This window comes from Limanda limanda, chromosome 8, assembly GCF_963576545.1.
Source record: "Limanda limanda chromosome 8, fLimLim1.1, whole genome shotgun sequence".
NCBI classification, from domain to species: Eukaryota; Metazoa; Chordata; class Actinopteri; order Pleuronectiformes; family Pleuronectidae; genus Limanda; species Limanda limanda.
Window position 1 is genome coordinate 17,638,139 of NC_083643.1, and position 21,383 is coordinate 17,659,521.

The 21,383-nt window shown below is 42.0% G+C and overlaps 2 protein-coding genes across 2 annotated transcripts; one reads left to right on the forward strand and one right to left on the reverse strand.

Moving 5' to 3' along the window:
- Nucleotides 1-1,476: 1,476 nt before the first annotated feature.
- On the reverse strand, nucleotides 1,477-13,951 carry cep152 (centrosomal protein 152). Its single transcript, XM_061075809.1, is given in 26 exon segments — nucleotides 1,477-3,411; nucleotides 3,498-3,848; nucleotides 4,006-4,076; nucleotides 4,609-4,693; nucleotides 4,773-4,940; nucleotides 5,084-5,159; nucleotides 5,687-6,328; nucleotides 6,414-6,545; nucleotides 6,711-6,947; nucleotides 7,039-7,224; nucleotides 7,313-7,448; nucleotides 7,535-7,663; nucleotides 7,748-7,878; nucleotides 7,962-8,066; nucleotides 8,275-8,476; nucleotides 8,604-8,767; nucleotides 8,863-8,954; nucleotides 9,045-9,192; nucleotides 9,288-9,488; nucleotides 9,886-10,025; nucleotides 10,284-10,424; nucleotides 10,875-11,025; nucleotides 11,504-11,821; nucleotides 11,913-11,973; nucleotides 12,099-12,205; nucleotides 13,746-13,951. Coding segments are annotated over 26 exon segments (5,091 nt in total). The 5' UTR covers nucleotides 13,833-13,951; the 3' UTR covers nucleotides 1,477-2,581.
- Nucleotides 13,952-15,496: 1,545 nt separating this feature from the next.
- On the forward strand, nucleotides 15,497-20,795 carry galk2 (galactokinase 2). The gene is made up of 10 exons (XM_061076131.1): nucleotides 15,497-15,623; nucleotides 15,724-15,812; nucleotides 16,544-16,667; nucleotides 16,982-17,075; nucleotides 17,206-17,352; nucleotides 17,445-17,543; nucleotides 17,662-17,814; nucleotides 18,053-18,263; nucleotides 18,876-19,077; nucleotides 20,123-20,795. The coding sequence occupies exons 1-10, from the start codon at nucleotides 15,574-15,576 to the stop codon at nucleotides 20,325-20,327; spliced, it is 1,374 nt and encodes a 457-aa protein (XP_060932114.1). The 5' UTR covers nucleotides 15,497-15,573; the 3' UTR covers nucleotides 20,328-20,795.
- Nucleotides 20,796-21,383: the final 588 nt, after the last annotated feature.

Consider the following 21,383-nt stretch of genomic DNA (forward strand, 5'->3'; position numbering starts at 1 on the left):
AATAGAGCACTTCGCCATAACCCTCGTTTGTGTTAAGTTACCGTTTTGAAACTTCCGTCTATAATAAAAATCTTTTCACGTCAGATTTGCCGGTTTTGAACAATGGTCCGATGAAAATAGATTAAATAGTGATAGATGGAAGGGACGAAGCGGGGTTAATAATGGTTCAGGCTGAGGTTCCGAGGCGAGGTGCGTTCACGGTAAAATACAACATGCGTAGAAAGCAGAATCGCGGGCTGACCGGCGCTGAGAAATGTGCTTCCCGTGAGAACAGCCAGGCGCCTGCGCGCTGGAGAATTGCGCGGCCCGGCGCTTCGGCGTCCGGTGTAATACTTAAGTTATCAAGATCAGTCTTGTACAACCAGGGGGAGTATTGCCCCTCTTACAGCCAAGCTGGGTCAGAACCTGTCATCCGGTGGTGACTGAGCAGATTCTTGTCTGGGGCAGGGCGTGCAACACGTGGGCTCTTCTCTGAACTCGGACCCGGAGCAGGAGAGCTCCTCCGGCTGCTCCTCGCAGGAGAGCTCCTCCGGCTGCTCCTCGTAGCAGAGTGGCTGTTACCATCGCCACCTGGGAGCGCGGTTATTTTTAACTGCTTCTCAGGTGGTTCATGCGACATGTTTTCAGGTGGATGCTCTCTGTCCGCTGGTTGCTCACCTGTGTGTGCGCGCACGTGTCTGTGTGTGCGCGCATTTGGATGGAACTCCGCCGTGCGCCATACAGAGAGCTGAGGAGAACTCTAACCGCGCGACCATGTCGAGACAGAAATGCAAACTATAGACCTGTTTTATAGGTAATGTAACTTAAAATGATTTATGTAGAAATCTGGCGCCATATTAAAAAATAAAAAATAAATAATTAACTTGACCTTCCAGGGGGGGCGGGAGGTGCCGTTGGGGGGGGCGCAGCGCCCCCCTAATAGAATGGTAGGGGAAACACTGCCATGCTCTGAGCATTAAAGTGTGACAATACTGTAAGAGAATTGTGTCTCGATCCTCGTTGGTAGAGTGGGATTGTAGAAATTGCCACGACAGTTCCCTAGTAAGTCTGATGTCAACAAGATCTATGAATTATTCCCTTACAAATCAGTGAAAATGACAAATATATATATAAATATATCACAATTGTAAAGTGATTCTGGATATGTGCAGATCTATGGCAAAATATAATGGATTTTTCCCAATCCTTTCACTGAGTTTCATGAAAAATTGCTCAGTTGTGTTTGGTAATCCTGCTAACAAACAAACAAACAAAATAACAGGCTGGGGTCTTACAAAAACTCATCTCTTGTATAAACAATATTTTAGATTCACAACAACATGGTTTGATTCACAAAAGAAAGATTCTCTCTTAATTTGCAAGAAAACAATAAGGTTTATTCAAATGAAATAAAGCAATATATATAAATATAAAACATTCATAATCTATGCACAGCATGACATTAATAAGACAAACATATTTACAAAATATAAAAACCTAAAACAAACTAAAATCTAAGTCTGGGAGAAAGATTGAAAAAACTGTGACATAAGCTCTGAGTAGACGTTGACTTTATCTAACACTCGGTGGGTTTATGGAGGCGAACTGCCAGCACCTCATGCAAGGTGTCACAGGTTCCAATTCATGCTGAGGGCAGAGCTGCGACTTTAGACCTGAAGACATTCTTTTCAAAGTGGACAAACCCCTGATGTACGTATCAGCTATATCAGGAAAGAAACACCTGAACACTCATGGACATTAACCTCCATCAGGTAACACTGATATTCATAACTAATTTACTAACTTATCACGGCTGTGTTTATCAAATCTCTCGGGCCAACAGAAAGACACTGAGCACTAAATAATCTCACAGTTTCTGCTGCTCCTGCTGAGGATGTGAAGAGCAGCACGGTGTTGGCAGTGTTTCAGGACAGACCTGCAGCTGCGCTTTATTTAAAACGGGACTGAAATGTGATGGAGAGAGAGAAAAAGAGAAACGTTTTTGGAGTGTTGCCTGAGGTGACAGATCGTACAAAGCAGAGAGAAACTCTGGTTCTTTTACATTGAAAGAAATAGTTTGACATTATGGACAAATATGCATGTTTGTCTCTTGTCAACAGTTGAATGTTGAATATTAGCAATAAAAAAAAAAGCACTAATGAAATGAAACCAGGGGGGACTCACAAAGTGAACACCCATCTGCTCATCTGCATCTTTCTCATTGAATCTTATTTTAATCTCAGTCAATAAATAGTAAATTAAATTTATTTCTTATTTAGGACCAGCAGTTAAAATATACGGGTGGCTTCTGTTACCTTTTGTTAACAGTTTCCAGTCTTTAAACCAAGTTAACCAGCTGCTCACTGTAGCTTCATGTTTAGCTTACAAACATGCTAGTATCAACCTTCTCATCGAACGCAACAAGTGATTAAATGTGCTCGCCAATATGTCAAACTATTCCTTTAACGATCTTAACACAACACAGACATATAAAACGCTGCAATCAACTTAAAAGACAAAGGTTCTACACTCATGTAAACTGTGTACACTGCATTGAAGGCACTATTTGGTTATGTAAGTGAAATCATCCAGTCAGTTTTGACTACTTAATATTTCCCCTCATATCTGCCACTTTGTATTTTTGTTGGTATAAGGGACTTTCAAAGCCGCTGTCCTGCTGCCGCTGCCTCAGCTCGGAGAACAGAGGCCTGGAAGCTCCTCTTTGCTGCTGCTCAGCCTCAGAGCCGGGGGTTGGCTCTCTGTGGGTACTTGTCTTCACACTGGGAAAGTTTAAAGTCTGGGTTTGAGGCATCTTCTTGGCGATTTCATTATAAACTGTCAGGTCGGACGCATCCGGGGAGAGACCACTGAACGCTTTAAAGTCGCTGGCCGATGTCACAGAGACAGAAAACGGCTTCACCGGTTCCACTTGCCTCCCTGAGAAAGAGAGTCGGGGAACTGGGAAGCTTCTGTCTGAGTCGCTGCTGGTCATGCTCCAGTCCGTGTGTTTCTCACCTCTCACAGGAGCCTCATGGACGAGAAAAGCTTTGCTCTGTTGCTCGGAGTCCGGGTGGTGGTCGGCTCCCTGCAGGTACAGCTCCCTGCTCTTGCTCCTCGCAGACGCACCGACTGAGTTCACCTGGGATGGAGGCGCCCTGGGATGAGAAGAGGTCGTCTGTTTGGACGTTTTGTGGGAGAGAGGGTTCGTGCGAGCAGAGGTTTGGGGTTTCGTGGCTGCGTCCTCTGGGGCGTCCTCCTTCCCACAAGAGGAACTGTCCTGGTGGCTGGAAGGTTTAGTCCTGTCGGCAGCAGCTGCTTTCTGCTCTGGGTCAGCTGACGTTTTTTCTCTTCTCTCCTCTGCTCTGATGTCAGAAAGCTCGGGTAGGGTCGACGGGTTCATGTTGAAAGCTGCGTTTCTAACTGGAGGGCAATCTGCTAACAACGAAAACACATCAACAAACATTGATATTTTGAGAGAATAATCCACAGTAACACAGCCTATGTACAACAGGACTCACTTGGTAAACTGTAGGTCTTTCCAGATTTACCTCGGACAGGCGTCTCCAGCACTTTAGCCATGGCCGCCAGCTTGCTTGCTGCATTCATTATTTTCTTTTCAGCTCTGCAGAACAGGAGAGGATCGATACAATTAGCCTGAGGAGCCACGATGAAGCAAGCACACAAACTTTAACAAACAAGTATGGCGTCTTGCCCTGTGGTTTTTCCTCCATCCTCCAGTAGCTCCTGCAGACAGGTCAGATAATAAAGCCGCATCTTTCTGGCCGTGTCCTGTCGCTCCCTCTGCACCTCCATGCGGATCATCTCTGCTGCTCGCTCCCGACTCTCCTGGAGGTAACGCAGCATGTCCTCTGTCAAAAAATAAACACAATCACAGGCCGTGAGTTTGATTCCATCACAGGTGTAATATTGTAGATTTACCACTTATTAATGGTGTCCATAAGAATCACATAACTCCAGAACAGATATCACCTACAAGAAATAATAAATCTATGAATGATAACAAACCTCTGATCTTTTCTACAGTCATCAAATATTGCTGCTTCATCTCATCCAGGCCTTGCTGAAGATCAGAACTCCTGCAAAAAAGAACATTTAATCTGTTGGTATTGCTCAACTGAAATTCATAAACACAACTAATGTCATCTATGAATGTTACCAACACCATCCTCATCCTGAAACTTAAGAAATTGATTTATTCCACACTTCAAAAAAAGCCTCTAGTTTAAATCTATTAGTTTCAGTTTCAAGTAACATAGAATGTTCTACTTATACTAAATATCTATAAAACTCTTATCTGACTGAATGATTTGTGGCAGCCACTTGCTTTACTTTGTCTCAATTTGTAACAGAATAGGATTAAATGTTTGATAACATCACATCACTCAAATGAAGGCAGATTGATATATTTTATAAACTAGGAGAAGATGGGTTTTTGCAAATTACTGCAATAAAATACTGCAAGGTTTTTGGGTAAAAATAGAAAGTGATTATTTTTTGACACGTTTGTATAAACAAAATATAAATGGTAACCATACAGTGAGAGAAACCATTCATACATTCATTAAGACTTTACTAAATTAGAATAAAGATAATAAAAACAGCACAAACCCTGACAATTCTTTGGCTTTCTTCACTTCCTCCAGCTGCTGCAGATGTTCCTCCTTCGCCTTTTGTAAGCTGTGCTCATGCTCGTCTGCGAGAGATCAGGCATCTCATCAACACAAAGGCACAGGTGTAGTTGAGTAATACATTTGAAATGCATAGAAATGTACCTTTGAGGCGCTGCACTGTGGTTTTGTGTCCTCGAACACTGAGCTGGAGTTGACGGCAGGTTTTCTCCAAGTGTCTCTGGAGCTCCTGGTTTTTCTTCTGCAGTTTACTTGAAGTCTCAGAGCATTCCTTCCTGCAACGAGCCGACTCCTTCCTCTGCGACAAAGAGCCTGGACAACGTGGACAATATCGTTGAGGACATTTGTCGATGGGAACTTTTATATAGTCTAATCAAATCTGTTAATACTGAATCTCAAATGAACAAAGTACAAATGTTTCCCAATGCCATGTGAAGTGAAAAGACATGACATACTCAGCATTTTGTCCATTTCTTGTTCATGTTGTTTCTGTGTTTCTTTTAACACACGGATGAGTCTCTCCTCACTGATCTGAAGGACGGAAATGAAACCATGAAGCAGCCCAAACATAGCACCGCATCACAGACACAATCAGAGAAAACGATGGCATTCAGTAGAGCACAGTCCCCTTGAATACCATCAAACGACCCCACATTTCACAGACTCATAGAAACCAATCTCCAAAATGTTCCTGCTTTTAAAACATAAACAATGTCATATTGCTCAATGTTCAAAGTGAGAAACAAATCCTGGATCCGCCCCCTGATCCGGATCTGAACCAAAATTGGATTGGCTCTTCCCAGACTTGTACCATTCTTCCACCATGTTTGGTGTTAATCCATCCAGTAGCTTTTGTCTAATGCTGACAATGGTGGAGAGAAATATTGACAAGTGATTGGAGCAGCATATAACCACGGCTGCACTCTGTGTTTGGCAACGACCTTTGTTTTTATGAAGATTAACCAAATTAATAATTTCCCAACACATCCTCCTGAATTCTTTACAGATTACCCCACTCCATTCATCGGTAGACGACAGATAACCCAATAACAACTCACTTTCTTCCACTCCTTCTTGCTCTGGGATATTGCCCTGCTGACCACGTCTTTGCAGGATGTTTGGAGGACCTGTGTTATTGTTGTCTCTGCTGCAGCCTCGCTGGTCCTCCTGGTGTTGTCAGTGCCCTGCTGATCAGTTTTGGGATCTCCAAGAAGTTGTGCCTGGACATGTGCCATTCCAGATTGAAGCTCTGCCAACACCTCCTCCCTCATCTGCTGTCTCTGAGTCAGCTCACTCTCAGCGTGCTGACATCTCCACTCCTCTTCTCGGACACTCAGAGTCTCCTGAAGCTTGGCCTCCATCTGCAGGAGCAGCTCCCTCTTCTGGAGCTCAGCGTCCTCTCTGGCTTGCTCCAGCTTCTTGTGCTGCTCTTGCAGCTTGGTGTGATACACCTGCTCACTGCGGAACTGAATGGCGGAGATCTCCTGCTGTTTGTCTCTGTTCCAGACCGCTCTAGCTCCGGCCAGCTCGGCCTTCAGCAGGGCAGCTTGTGCTCTCCTCACTTGCTCCACCTGGCACTGCAGTGTCAGCACCTCCTCCTGTAGCTCCTCCAGCCTCTGCGCTCCAGAGCTCTGCTCCTCCTGCTGGTTCGTGTGTTTCTTATGCCAATGCTCCTCTGCCACCCTCAGAGCTTGGGACACCTGGAACAATTAAAGGATTGTACATGATCACAACAGAAAAGCCAGATAACAACATTTGTTTACTCACAGATAGAAAACATCATACTTGTTGTTCAGTGTGTTTTTCTTGCAGTTCTTCCCATTTCTCTTTCTCTGTTTGGAGAGAGGCTTGATATTCTGGTAATGAAGTCAAATCCTCGACCCAGCGATTGTAGGCCCTGGTCACTGCACCTTCAACCTGTTACACCATCACAGATGTATAAGAATTATACATGTAAAACACAAAGTAGTAAATAGCATTAAAAAAGCCAAGTACAGCGGTATTGGTTTGTTGTTTCCAATTGGTCCCACCCATACAAAACTATAAGATAAAGCAGATGTATGATAAAGACAACTCAGTGACCTGCTTAGCCATGTCCTCCAGATGATTCTCCTGAAGCTCTCTCTGGACTTGTTTCCTGGCCTCCTCCACAGCCTTACGTTTGACTTTGTCAGCCTCCAGTTGCAGCTGTTGTTTCAGGGCGCTGAGCCTGGAGTCCAACTCCTCAGGAGTAGTCGTCTCACTGATGCCCTCGACCTCCTCTGTTTGACAGGTAACCTCAGCAGTCTTTCTGTGCTTCTCCCTCCTTTCCTCCTCCATCTACACAAAAGTAGGAGAAAAACCTTCAGGTCAGAGATGAAATTCTCATTTGGGAGATAAGGGAGCTGACAGTGATTGTAGGGAATCATACTTTTTCCACTTCCTCCCTACATACGGCCTTGGCTGAGGCTACATGAGAGTTCACCTGCTGCTGGATCTCAGCCTCCTTCTGTTTGGACCAGAGAGCTTTCAGTTGGTTTACTGAGGCCTGATGCTGAGCATCCAGCTCCACCCTAAGCTTCTCCACAGCTGTAACACTCTCCTCTCTCATTTTTTGCTGGGAATAAAACCCAATCAATCATAAATGCTTCAATGTAGCTTTGTGTGATTTCTCATACACATTATAGGATCTTTTATTTTCTTACCTCAATATTTCTGATCACAGCCTCCTCCTTCTCCCTGTTGTGTATTCTTTCTTCGACCATGTCTTTCTCTTTGCAGACAGATATATAACATTCTTGTACAGCCAACATCTTATCATTGGCCTCAGATAGATGGGTCCTGTACAGGAAGACATGAACACTATTAACAAGTTGCAAAGGTTTAAAGTTGACTTGGATTCTCAGTATCAGGGCCTGAGGACGTACTGTAACTGTTGGATCTGCTGCAGGTGTTGTGCAGTCAGCTGTTCAACCTGAGCATCATGTTCCAGCATGAGCTCGGTTTGGACCCTGGTCACTACGTCATCCCTGTACTGCTGATGAATCCGTTCAGATCTACATGAAGAAACAGAGATTGCCTACATGAATCAACACAATAGATAAAATAAGCAGTATGTGATCAGCATCCCTGTGTTTCACCTCTGAGCAGCCTCCTGCTTTTCTTGGTCCAGCTCCTGGATCATCTCCCTCATCTTCGAGCACAGCTCCGCGTTGGCAGACCTCACCTTCTCCTCACTCTGTTTCAGCTCTTGATTCTTTTTCTCTAGCACCTAAAATTCACACAGAAGAAGTCTTTCAATATTTAGTGCAAAAAGAAAGACCATTATAAATGAGAATACCAAAGACCACAAACCTCCACTTGTTCCTGCAAGTGTTTCTTATCTTCCTCTAGTTTCACAAACTCTTTGTGAGACTCCCCAGTCATGTCGAGATGTTTCATCTGACTTTTCTCTCTGACCTGTGAACATAAATGAGTTGTTATGATCACTTTACATATTAGAGCTATTTCATCTATTACAATTAATTTGTACCATGCAATTTATTCCAAGTTTTAGTTCGCTATTCTTGTGCGTCATGGAAAACGGTTTTATTAGGTTCCTCATCTACCTTAAATGTCAGCAGTTCAATATTAATATAGCTTGTGTTCATACAGGGCGAGTCCTTACCGAAGAGCTCAGCTTGGCTTCTTCTAACTGACTGCTGAGTTCATTTACTTGGCTCCGACAGTGCTGAAGCTCCTCCTGCAGCTGAGAGATTTTCTGCCGCTTCCCTTTCAGACTACTCAGACAGCGCTGCATCTCCACACGCAGCTGCCGCGAAGCCTCGTCCTTGGGCAGCTTGGAGTCTGACAGATGAGCCAAGGCCGGGCTGATGAAACAGCATAGCATAGTTAGAAATTTGTTGTTTCACAGAAAATACTTGCAGTCATTGCACAAAGACAAAAAGACGCAGGATGTGAAGATAATCAGAGGCCCTATAATGATTCCAGCGTTACCTTTGGAGGATGCCATTTTTCCTGCTCATTTTCTTTAATCCTAAATCCACACAGGAATCAGACAGCTGATGATCCCAGTCACTGTTCAGATCTAATGCAATAACGCCATGTTTCACAGCAGATTCATACATAGTGATCTGCTCCTTCAAATCAGCCAGGTCCTCCTTCAGGGTAAACATGTACAAATAAAAAAGATTTAATTTGCATGTAAAACGTTTTCAGAGTGGTTTTATTTGTGGCAGAGAACGAGAGAGCAAACCTGCAAAGCTTTGTTCATGTTTTCAGTCAGAGCCTTGGCTGATTGAGTCTGTTGAAGTTTAATTTGCACCTGACTCATCTCCTGCACTGAGGCTGAAGAAAAAATATCAATTAGTATTAAGCAAAGTAAAAAATATGAGCACAGAAGTTAATTTAGGTCCACAAACAGACGCCTTCACTCACTTGTCTGCAGTAGCTTAGCACATTGATGCTGACTCTCCTCCAGTCGCTGAGTGAGGCCGTTGATGACTCTTGCCCTCTCAAGCTGCTCCTCCTCTCTCTGGCACTCCAGCTGCTTCACCTGCTCTCGTAACCTCTGACTGAAATCAGTCTTGCAGGATCAATACAAAGCCGTTAATGTTTATGACTTATGACAATGTCTGATGAACACCCTGTTCACACATTAATCTCAGAAAAACCACAGACCTGTTCATGCAGAGCCTGAGAGGAAGAGTCGATCTTCTGCTTCAGGGTTAACAGTGCAACGTCTTGCTGTTCTCGGATGATGGTGAGGTCCCGGTCGTGCTGCTCTCGCACTCTGGACAGGTTGTCGGAACGACAAAGCTCCAACATCTGCTGCTTCATGCTGTCCACTGCAGCGTCCGCCACCCGCTGCTTCCTCAGGTTCTGCAAACAAAGTAAAACTATTGGACAAAAGTCTAATCTTTAATCAAAATTTCACTGTAAATATTAACGCTCTCTCCTTGTCTCAGTAAGGTCTGCAAATGATTTCGATTATTTGATCCGATTTAAATTTCAAAGGTTTTTATATTCTGAAGCTGACAATACTTTCAAATGCATTACATAAATACTGTGTGACGGATTATTGTCTTTCTTCTTTATTTTTTCCATAAACTGAACTTGGCTGATAAAGATGGTTGTAGTTTTTACATATATCTGACTAATCTACTGCAACAAGCTTAAAGAAATTACAGAAAACCTGATATATTACACACCATCTTGTATTTTGCTTTAAACACTTATGATGTGGTTAAACAGTGGCGTGTGTCAGCACAGAACTCACCTCATGGTCTCTCTCAGTAAGGACCTGTATTTGCTGCTCCATAGCCTTCACTCTATTTTTCATCTGCACCTCTTGCTCCTTTACCTCTTCAACCAATCGACTTGATTCCTTGAGACTTATTGCAAAGCCATCCTTTTCATCTATTGATAAGAAAAATGACAATGCCCTCGTGAGAAGCACATCCAACAAAAATAAGGATTCAACAGGCCAGTGCAGGATTCACCGATTCTATAGATAGCACAAGCCCACTCAACAGCCACAAGGGGGCAGATGAATGAGTAAAGATGTATGATCTTATTTCATTATATCAATCTCAATAAATTATAAGTTATGTTCTGCAGTCAAGTGAAAGGCAAAGCCCACCCCCCATTTTGCAGGTACAAACTGTTTAAACATACCTTTGACAATTGCAAATTGATGCTCGATGTATCTCATATTACGCCTTGAATCTTCCAGTTTTTGCTCCAAGTCTTCAATTTGTCTCTGCTGAGCTTTGTTTAAAATCTGCAGCTGAGCGAGTTGCTCCCGGTCAGAAGTTTCTGAAACACAGCACAACAATGTAAATACAACAAATCAAGCATCAACCGCTTATTTAAACAGCGAGGAAGATATTTAATATCTCTGTGTCATATGAGAGGGGGTATATTATACAATAACAATTTGGGTCTCCAGTTTCACAGTGGTAAACTGGGATTTATCAAGGGCTCCGTGTCGTTATGTCTGTTTAGGTCTATTTGTATCACAGTTTTGATTTCAGGTTTCAGAGTCTTTAAACCCCGAATCTTTAATGCTTCCACACAAGGATTTTAAAGAAGTCACTAAACACTGAGCACAGATTTTCCCTTCAGATTATTGTGCAGTAGATCAATTAAATGTGTTCAGTCTGGAGGAGACTCACAGGTAAAATTAAACCATGGTTAAACCCCATGTTAGTTTATATGGTTGGTCCACAGAACAACTCGACTGTTAATGAAGACTGTTACACTCACGTTGTGTCGAGTCGAGGAATTCTCTCTGCAGAAGGTCAAACTGAGCGCCTTGGCGAGCGAGCTGTGGGTTAAACATCTTTGGCTGGTGGGCAGGATGGTGAGGATTGTAACTGGCCTTGTACTGATTGGCAACATTGTCTCCAGCTCCAGGCTTCAAATTCAGAGAAACAAAGACACAAAACGAATAAGGAGAATGTTTGAAACACAAATATATCTATATATATTAATAACAAACTTAGTCAATATTGCAAAACTTCATAACTGCACGAAATACAAGCTTCCGGATATTAAAAACATAATTTTTGAATTATGAAATAAAAAATGATGTACAATATGTAAAGGACAAGCAGAGAGATATTACTTTGGATTCAAATGAAAAAAAGGAGACTAGTGACTTCAACTGTTAAATTTCTATTATTATTTATTAAAATAATTATAGGACATGATAACTCATAGCAGCTCTGTGGGACATTGTTTATAATTTGCGAATAGATAGAAAGCATGTCCTTAAATTGAGAAGAAATCCCTGCTATGAATTATCAAAACATTGAAACTTTTATTCTTAATATGACACATGTAAAACCCTACTGTTACATTGGCAGTTTGCATTCATGAAATAGTCAACTCACCTGAAATTGGTTTCTGGTATTTTGGTCCCCAAGGTTTTGCACGTCCCTGTATCCTCCGTCTCCGTTACATTCCACGTGGTTATTAGATTCTTGAGAATATTGTTTAGACTCATACTCTGTGGAGAAGTCATTGGTCTCTATAGATTTATCTGTGCCCATGCTTGTGTACGTATAATCTCCTTGGGGGAACTGGTGATCCCCTGACTGCTGGTTCCAGGTGGGAGGCAGAGGTGGCCTCTGCTGTCCATTAATCTGATCAGCAACATCCTCGTAAGTGTACTGGTCATGAGAGCCCAGATCATAGTTGCCGTCATAGTTCTTCAGGGAGACATTGACAGTAAGAAGGATTTTTATTCTCCTTTAGATGTTCAGAAAATAATCTGTTAGTAAAAACAAACTATAACTGTACCTGCTCATGAGAGATTGGCTTTGGAGGATTTGACCATTGCTGAGTCCATGCTGATTGTGGGCTGAGTAGAGAGGGACAGAGAATCAGAATTATTATTATTATTAGAAGCTGCTTGTCTGATACCACAGGCAGACGTCACCAAATCTGAGATGTCTCGTGTGACAGCAGCATCCTCATGTGTGTTACCTGTTCCTGGTGTTTTTATTGCTGCAGGTAGAGTACTCAAGCTCTGGGGTGGAGTCTCTGCTGTCCTCCAGCATGTCATCAGGCAGGTCTGTGAGCAGTTTGTGCAGCTGTGGAAAAACAGCAGAAGGAAATGAGTCACCATGGTTGCTCAGCAACTGAGTTATAAAGTAACACTGATTTGTAAATAATGAAAAAAAATCACTAACCTAAAAAACGGATAGCGCGTCAGGGGGTGTGTCTAAGTTTTGATTTAAAGTGATCAGTGGTTACTTTAAAGTTAATAGATATAATAATTTTGTATTATTCATAAGTGTGCACTCTTGATTTGTTATTGTGTGTTTATTTCATTCTGTAATCAAAGCTAAAACAATTCATTATTTGATTAGTTACCAAAAATTGTAAACGTAGCAGATTAATTAATCTATCATTCAATAATAAGTAATTTACCAAGCAAATTTTACCACGATTCTGATAAAAGCTTCTTAAATGTGGGGATATGGTACTTTAACATTAATCAATACTGAGGGGTTCTTGTTACAGCCGTAAATAAAACAAAGCTTTACCCAATCAACATCTTGTTCTCTCAGTGTTAAAACTGCGCTCTTTGACTTAAAGGCAAAAGGGAATCCAGAAATAGAAACACACACACACACACTTGCTTTTCAACCAACCATGTGAGCTAGAACAAGCACAGCCATTTGCACTTACTTCCCTTAACGACAGTTGTATATTCCTCAAATCCTCCACAGTGTTCAAAACAGAAGGACCCATATTATCCCATTTACACATTCAACAAAGATTGAAGAAGCAGTTCTTCTTCAGCTGTGAAGCCACATGATAACCACATAGCCTTATCCTTCTGCACTGAAGTCCGTCCGTGAGAACCGTCCAAAAGGTCCCTGGCATGTTGTCAGCGCTCAGTGGCATTCTTGTGTTTTGCTCCCAAAGAACTCCATTGTTTTGTCAGACATATAGGAAGGTTAACTGGAGCAGAAACAATCATGTTCCACTTGACCAACATGTGAATAATAAGCAGGCTACATCCAAAGGGAAAAAATCCATTTAAGAATTAAAATACTAAATCTAACAGGTGGCAGCCACCAGGCAAGACAACCAGCAAACAGCTTTCTTCATGCTTGCTCTACTCAAGAAGCAGTGGGGTCAGACGCATAAGCAAGGCAACCTAGAAAGAGAGAAAGTAGGGAAACCACAGGGCAGAGCTAGTTTCAGCGTGACACACCTGAAAAGAGGCATTTTCTCTGCGCCAATAATAGCTCAGGTTTATGGTGCAACAGATGTGTAGGCGTGGATAATAACACAGCAGCACGCCCCTCAAGCTGTCAAGCTGTGGAGCCGGTGGACTTGGGAAACTCACATGTGCACACCTCAAATGCTTCCCCATACAACAAGCCTTTTGTAAAATCTCCTGGAGATAGACATATACACACACTGTATATATACTGTAATCTGGCATATTGAACAACAGCTAATGTTTGACCATGTGAAAATCTAACTCCTGCAGCTCAAACAACCCGGATAGCTTTAAGAAAATCACAACAGCACACAACCACAGTACAAACACATAACTGTTACACACATGTTAACCCAACATCTCTACAACGCTCCAGCTGTGAATGTTTACCGCACCTCCTGCTCTCTGGCATAGTCCTCCTGGTCGTACTCCTCCTCCTCATGCTGGGTCTGCAGAGCGGCACTGTCAAAGTCGATAGACATGGTGCAGAGCCTGCAGGTGAGGGGACACACAGGCTGCAGGTGAGGGGACACACAGGCTGCAGGTGAGGGGACACACAGTCTGCAGGTGAGGGGACACACAGCCTGCAGGTGAGGGGACACACAGTCTGCAGGTGAGGGGACACACAGCCTGCAGGTGAGGGGACACACAGCCTGCAGGTGAGGGGACACACAGACACAAAGCAGAGTTAATTAAGGGACATCAGGAACTATGTAAAACTCTGCTCAGGATGTGTGATGGTGTGAGATCGCAGGGCTCCTGGATGGTGGAACTACAGGTTGTGGTTAGGGTGAAGCATCATTACATAGTAAGACTCTGGTTAAAAGTCTTCGTCACAAAACCACCTTCTTCCCAGCCCTGTGATCTCAAGCCAAACACACATCTGATTTTGTGTCGTCTGAACTTAGCGAACACGAACAGGTAGCTCCACATCCGCTGTGGAATCAGGACTCTTACCTTTCAGTCAAACTGGAGCCTTCTTCTTCTGTCGTGTTCCTTCAGGGAAGTTGCTGTGAATCCACTGCCAGCCAACACACATGTGTTTACATTACGACGCGCTGCTGCTAGCTAACTAGCTAGCCTGGCCATGTTAGCTTGACTTAGCAACAACGACTACTACTAACGTTTAAACATGACAACCGCCATGTTTGAACATGTCCGCAGAGCTCGTCGGGTAAAGAGAGTTGTTCTCGATAAGATAGAACAGGTTGGAAGCCGCTGAGGGTGAATTCGACCGAGCAGGAACCTGTGAGAGGAGTCACACAAACTGCGGAGACACACAAACTGCGGAGACACTTTCTTCAACAACTCGAGGATCGCCCACTTTGAAAAGCCGCGCGCATTAGCAGCGGCAAACCAGGACACAGCCACACGCACACACGACTCTACGAAGGTTACCTAGTCTCCATGGTAACAACGTTTTGTAATTGTGGGTAATGAAGTCACTGCATTTACTTACTTAGATTAACAGATAATTGATATTATTATAACCCCCATTTTTGACGTCATATTGTCATAATTTAAAACCTTTGATTTGTTTGATGTTTTTTTTCCCCTTATCTTCTAATAACTTTAGGAACATACAGATATTCAGCTACAGGCTAATAAAACGGTGCATTATTGTAAAATTCATTTTGAACATTAATATTGTACAATATGAAAGTAATGTTCAACACTGACTTTTAAATCTTTACAACACAGTCAAGTCTGTCAAAAATTATAAAAATCTAGAAAAATGGACAGAGAACTACTCTATTTACAAAGCTGTACATTTATAAGTATTAATGATAAGTGCTCAGCAGAGAAAATATCCAGCTGACAGTACAGTTAAATAAACAATCCTATACAGAACACAATATTAGTTAGAAAAAAGAAATCATTATTTACATACGTTATGTCAAAACTTATACATAACATGAATATAAAGGAGAGAAAATCACAGAAAACTCGGTGAAATAGTTTTTCCTTGTGTTCATTGAAAAGTTGATCGATCATTTGGACAGTTACGTTACTTTAGTAGAGTAAACGTGTTGTACACTCAGGTTGTACACATCATTCATGAACTCTGCTGCTGAGCTCAGCTGGTTTTCGTCTGTTGCGGTTCAACATCCGGGATCCTCTTGTGACAGTCAGCTGACCACCAGCACCAGGATGTGCCAACAGCGCTGAGCTCTGCTGTGCGACGACCGGAGCTCCGCTGATCGTCACTGTAAAAGTGGAGAAATGGCAACGAACCCGCCGAAGTTAAAGACCAAGATGACCGGAAACGAAAGGTGAGTGTTAGTGCTCGTTGTGCGAGATACAGAGGAAGAGAAGTGTGTCTGAGAAGTCGTTGATCAGCTGATTTGTATTTGTGTTGTTCTTCCCCTGCAGGCTGCAAAACCTGAAGAATACCTTTGAAAAGAAATATGGAGAATCACCTCTCTTCTATGCATATGCACCAGGAAGAGTGAACCTGATAGGTAACTTCTTTTTGTATAGTTTGTTAGTTGTACAGTTGTATAGGTTGGAGTAGGTTGAGACAGATGTAGCCTTTGAATGACTTAGGACTTGAATGCTTATTTTAACATGGTGTTGTTTATAAGTGACAATTAATGGCTTTATTTATAGTGAAGGAGTTGGTAACAATGCTTATAATTATTATTTTAAGGCCTTAAACAATATAATTTGTTCAAGTTTTACTACAGATCTTTACAAACATACATATACAAGTGTGTAAACGCACAAAAAGCAGATACTTGCAAAGCAAGTGTCTTACTCAAGCAGTTTAGGGAATGTTACGATCTGACACCAGTTTGTATTAATTGTATGTATCTGATCTATGAACAATGAATGAATGACTTTATTGATTTCACCGTAATTTACAATTTATTGACCTACTTTAAAAGTTTCCCTCATTAGAAAGTTGACGTAATGATCCTCCCAGACCACGGCTACATGTGAGCAGCTGGTTGGCTCTTAAGATCTGCAATGAAATTATGTGTTCTGTATCAGAGCATTAAGTTTACACCAAGAAAACACCTGAGGGAATTTTAGTTTGATAATAAAATGTATATATATGATAACTGAATATTGATAATTGATATCAATATTCATACGCTGAGCATAAATATTGATAATTGATATAAATTGATATCAATATTCATACTAGTTAATATATTAACATTATCCTCATCTATTTCATGTTTAACAGGAGAGCACATTGATTACTGCGGCTACTCTGTGCTTCCAATGGCCATTGAACAGAATATCCTCACTGCAGTGTCAGTGAACACTTCAGGGACGATCCAGCTGGCCAACGTGAATCCTCAATTCAAGTAAGACATAAACACTCATCATTCAGACCAGTGTTGAACTTTTACATGAAGTCGTCACTTTTGAAGTGTTATTTCAATGGACATCACTGGTAAATTGCTAATAGCTCCTCCTACTTCAGTGATTGTAATCACTATAGCTACCTTCAGTCTATATTTGGAAGTCACAGGTAAACAGCTGAAGGGACGTCTATTTTTTCCACCACTGTGTTGGAAATGGCTTCAGAATCTCTCAAGTGACATTTTTGTTGATCGGGTATATAATCCTCATCATGAGCATTGTTATCAGTGAATGCTTGTTGTTTCTCACTGTGCAGGGATTTCACTGTGTCGTGTTTGGAGGACATCGTCATTGACAGAGACAATCCAAAGTGGTACTATTATTTTCTCTGTGGAGTTAAAGCTATCCAGGTAAGACATATTTTATTCTTCTGACTCTTACAATGAAGAATCTAGTAGTACAGTAATGAAATTATAGTTTATCATGAAAGTTTTTTGTTCTGTTTTACAACTAACCCTCCTGCTGTGTTTGTCTGAGCAGGAGAAGTGTGGGATCGCCCGTCTCTCTGGGATGTCGTGTGTCGTCGATGGAACCGTTCCTCCGAGCTCTGGTCTGTCCAGCTCCAGTGCCTTAGTTTGTTGTGCCGGGCTCGTAACAATGGAGGCAAATCAGAAATCCCTCTCTAAGGTAAAATCCTTTAACTTTGAATCATTTCATAAATCTACATGGTAAAAAAGTAGGATTTCTAATTTCAAAACTAACCTCTGTATTATCTTTAGTTGGTTCTTGCTGAGATATGTGCCAAGTGTGAGTGCTACATTGGAGTAGAGGGAGGAGGCATGGACCAGTCCATATCATTCCTGGCTGAGGAAGGAACCGTACGTTGCATACACACCATTGATATTTACAATATAACCATGTTTGAGGTACAAAGGTCCTGCCATATAAGTAGTGACTTGGACGAGTATTTTAACAACTTTTTCAATGGTCTGTCAGGCAAAACTGATAGAGTTCCAGCCTCTGAAGGCCACTGATGTCAAGCTCCCAGATGGCGCCGTGTTTGTGATCTCCAACTGCTGCAAGGAGATGAACAAAGCGGCTTCCTCTCACTACAACATCCGTGTGGTGGAGTGCCGCATCGCCACAAAGGTACAGTGATCCAGGAGACTGATTCTCAGCCTGACTCTGGGAGTGGTCTATGTGCAAGGGGACAAATACATTATACAATTTAAGTTTATTATCATGTCTCTTTGTTCAGATGTTTCTCAATTTGTTTGTTGTTGATGCTTAATATCTCTAGTTACAGTGCAGAGAATAGAGGTAATTTGTGAACATCAACAAGCTTGTACGTGAGTAAAAATGTGTTTTTGACTGGTTCTGACCCCAGATGCTGGCGCAGGCGCGGGGTCTGGACTCGAGCAAGCTGCTGAAGCTGTCTGAAGCTCAGAAGGAGCTGGGAGCCTCCCTGGAGGAGATGCTGGCCCTGGTGGACGAGGTGCTGCATCCTGAGCCGTACACCCGAGAGGAGATCTGCAAGGTGCTGCACATCACCTCTGAGCAGTTCGCCACGCAGCTGCTGAGCGCTAACACTCTGCATAGTGAGCAACTCGGGAACATCTTTGTACTTGTATTTTTGATTCAGAACTAAATCATATTCAATGTTGGAAGAATTAGTTGATTAGTAGATTCAGAGAACGTTATTCAAGGAAAGATCTCCCTGTGTTTGCCTGGGCTTTCTCCGGGGACAGACACTACACTTAGGTTAACATGGTGTGAATGTGAGTGTGAAAGGTTGTTTCTTTCTATATGATGACCCTGTGAAATACTAGGGAGCTAACCCTCACCCAATGTCAGGGGGCATTGGCTCCAGCTAACTCCGTGACCCTCAAAGGATAAATGGTATAAAGAGAATGGATGGATAGATAATCAATGGCAATTTTGACGGTTGGTTAGTTTATTGAAGTCAACAATCAAAGAATCTAAATTAACTTTCCAAATTCCAAAAATGACCTCTGTCATTGTGAGGAGGTTTTTAGTTTGTTTTGGGCTTCTGTTAAGATATTTGTCCTTATTTTACACATTTTATAGACTAAAAAAATAATCTTTATCATGATCAGATATTCAAATTATAGGTAATGGCAGACTTTATTTTATTAACATTAACGTGAGTGACATTTTTGTACATCAGTATTGTGATATCTCTGTTTCAGTGACGCACTTTAAGCTGCACCAGCGAGCCAAGCATGTGTACGGTGAAGCAGCGCGGGTGCTGCGGTTTAAGGCCGTGTGCGACTCTGAACCTGCAGAGTCCCTACAGCTGCTGGGAGACCTGATGAACCAGAGCCATGCGAGCTGCAGAGACCTGTACGAGTGCAGCTGCCCTGAACTGGATCAGCTGGTCAGCATCTGTCTGTGAGTACAGACCAAAACTCACTGCAGTCATGGATCTCACAGATTTACAATCTGGACACGATGAAATTAGACATTTGCTAATCTAGTAGCTGCTTCAGACACCGGGTTAACCCTAACCCTAATCCTAACCCGGTTATTGTGAATACTGGTTCACTTGTTGCATCCCAGTACGGAGGGTGAGCCACGGTTGGGAGACTCCGGCTTCCAGGCTGCAAAACTATTCTCTAATACAAAAGAATAAACTCAGAAATGCAAAAACCAGGTAATGACAGCAATTACCGCCGCGTCTGTCTAAAAGTAACTGATTAAAATTTGGATCTGTATCGATGGGAAGACCCAGTCTTTTTTTCCATTTTCTTAAACTTGGCAAGATCGGGGCATCAGCTTTGGTGGAGACACACGCTCACTGAGCATCCTTCTACTTTTTATGCTATAAAATAAAATATGATCAGATGTACAGTGTGAGACAAACTATGCATATTCAACATTACTGCATGTATTTATTTTCTTGTAGACCCATGTAAATAGACAAAATATAGGTATAAATACAGGCACTGTAAATATGGTCTCCATGGCAACATTCTCACTCTGGCTCAAAATTAGCTAGAGAAGCTTCAAGCATGGCTTCCCATTACTGTGGACTTTTCTTGTTGCAGAGTCCTGTTTGTATAATTACTCTCACAAAACTAATGATGATCAGCCTCAGCTCGACTTTGTATGTAGTGTTAAGCAGATGTGAACACAATGAGCTAAGAGGATGAACATTAAAGTGTGAAAAATTTGGACGAACATGTTGTTAGTGGATACTTATCTTCTGTATATTTAGTATTGGCTGGTCGGTATTAAATAAAGCTGTGTCTGTCTGCTGTGTACAGTGGATTCATAATATCATTTGTTTTAACTTGCTGTCTTTATCGTGCTCTCTCCATGTTTCTGTCTTTCGTTACGCATTCTTCGAAAATTTGTAATCACATCATCAAAGGTATAATTGGCTAGCTACATGAAATCGTGTAACACAGCTTTTTCGTGTTTCTCTTGGTTACAGGAAGTCGGGGGCTGTGGGCTCCCGGCTGACGGGGGCCGGCTGGGGCGGCTGTGCTGTATCCATGGTTCCCAATGAGAAGGTGGAGTCTTTCCTACACGCTGTTCGAGAGGCTTACTACCTTCCTGATCCACGCAGAGCAGCGATAGAAAAACAAAGTTTGTTTGTGACCAAGCCGGGTGGAGGAGCTGCAGTTTTCCTGGACTGAATTGGATAATACTAAAGCTGTTTGTACAGCGATGAATAAGGATCAAATACACAGCTCCAGGGAAATGAGTGCCTATTTTTCCCCCTGTTTTCTTACACTTGAGGTGAAGGCACTTACAAATATAAGGATGATAAAAAACGTAAACCTAAGTTGGTGTTTCATTTGACTGCTTTGTGGATAATCTGGAAATGAAGGGCCAAAAATGTATTTCACTGGTGCAATATCTTTAATTGAGGGAACAATGCTTTTTTTAATCATAAATGTTTGACCATTGTAATGATTTTCTATCACTGTCTCATTGTTGGCATCAGACTGTTTTCCTCTAAAGAGAAATAGATGTCAAATAAAATAACAAAAACATGTTTAATTTGTGCTTTATAAAATCGTCTTTTATTAACGTGTGGGATCAACATTATGTAGTTATCATGACGATGTTTAAACATGAAGAATTAAACATGATGAATATTTTCAGGCTTTACATGTCCATCATTTGAACTGCCTTACTAAGCCATGTTTCTTCAGCTGTTGTGATGGTGAAGTTAAAGGTGTGTGAGCCTTTGGGGGAATCAGAATGAAAAGTCCTGATGACAGGATCGCGCCCATCCTCCCTTGAGCTTCTGCACACGATCATTTTTTACTTCATTAGAGTGACACGGTGATGGTGGAGGCTCGCTGGTATAAGGCACATTCTCCTGCTCTGTACTGAATGTGAGACTTGGGGGCCATGGCAGAGGTATGCGCTCTATTGAGTGACATTGTAGTTCGTTCATTAGAACCAAATTGAAAATAAAAATCATATTTGGAATTTGATTATGATGAACTGTGAGGAAAGAAATCGTTGCTTTTATGAGGGTTTTTGAGAAGATGTCAGAAACACAAGGCACAGCACATTGAATACAGCTCTCAGAATCATTCTACCACGTCCTTGTCCACAATGCTGTGAGTTTTATGAATCCCATATTTGAGGTCATAGTTTGTTCAATGGCGTATGAAAGGGCGAAATATGAAGTCATTAAAATGTAACCAGAGATTTAAACCGTAGCTAATTTGTGCTTA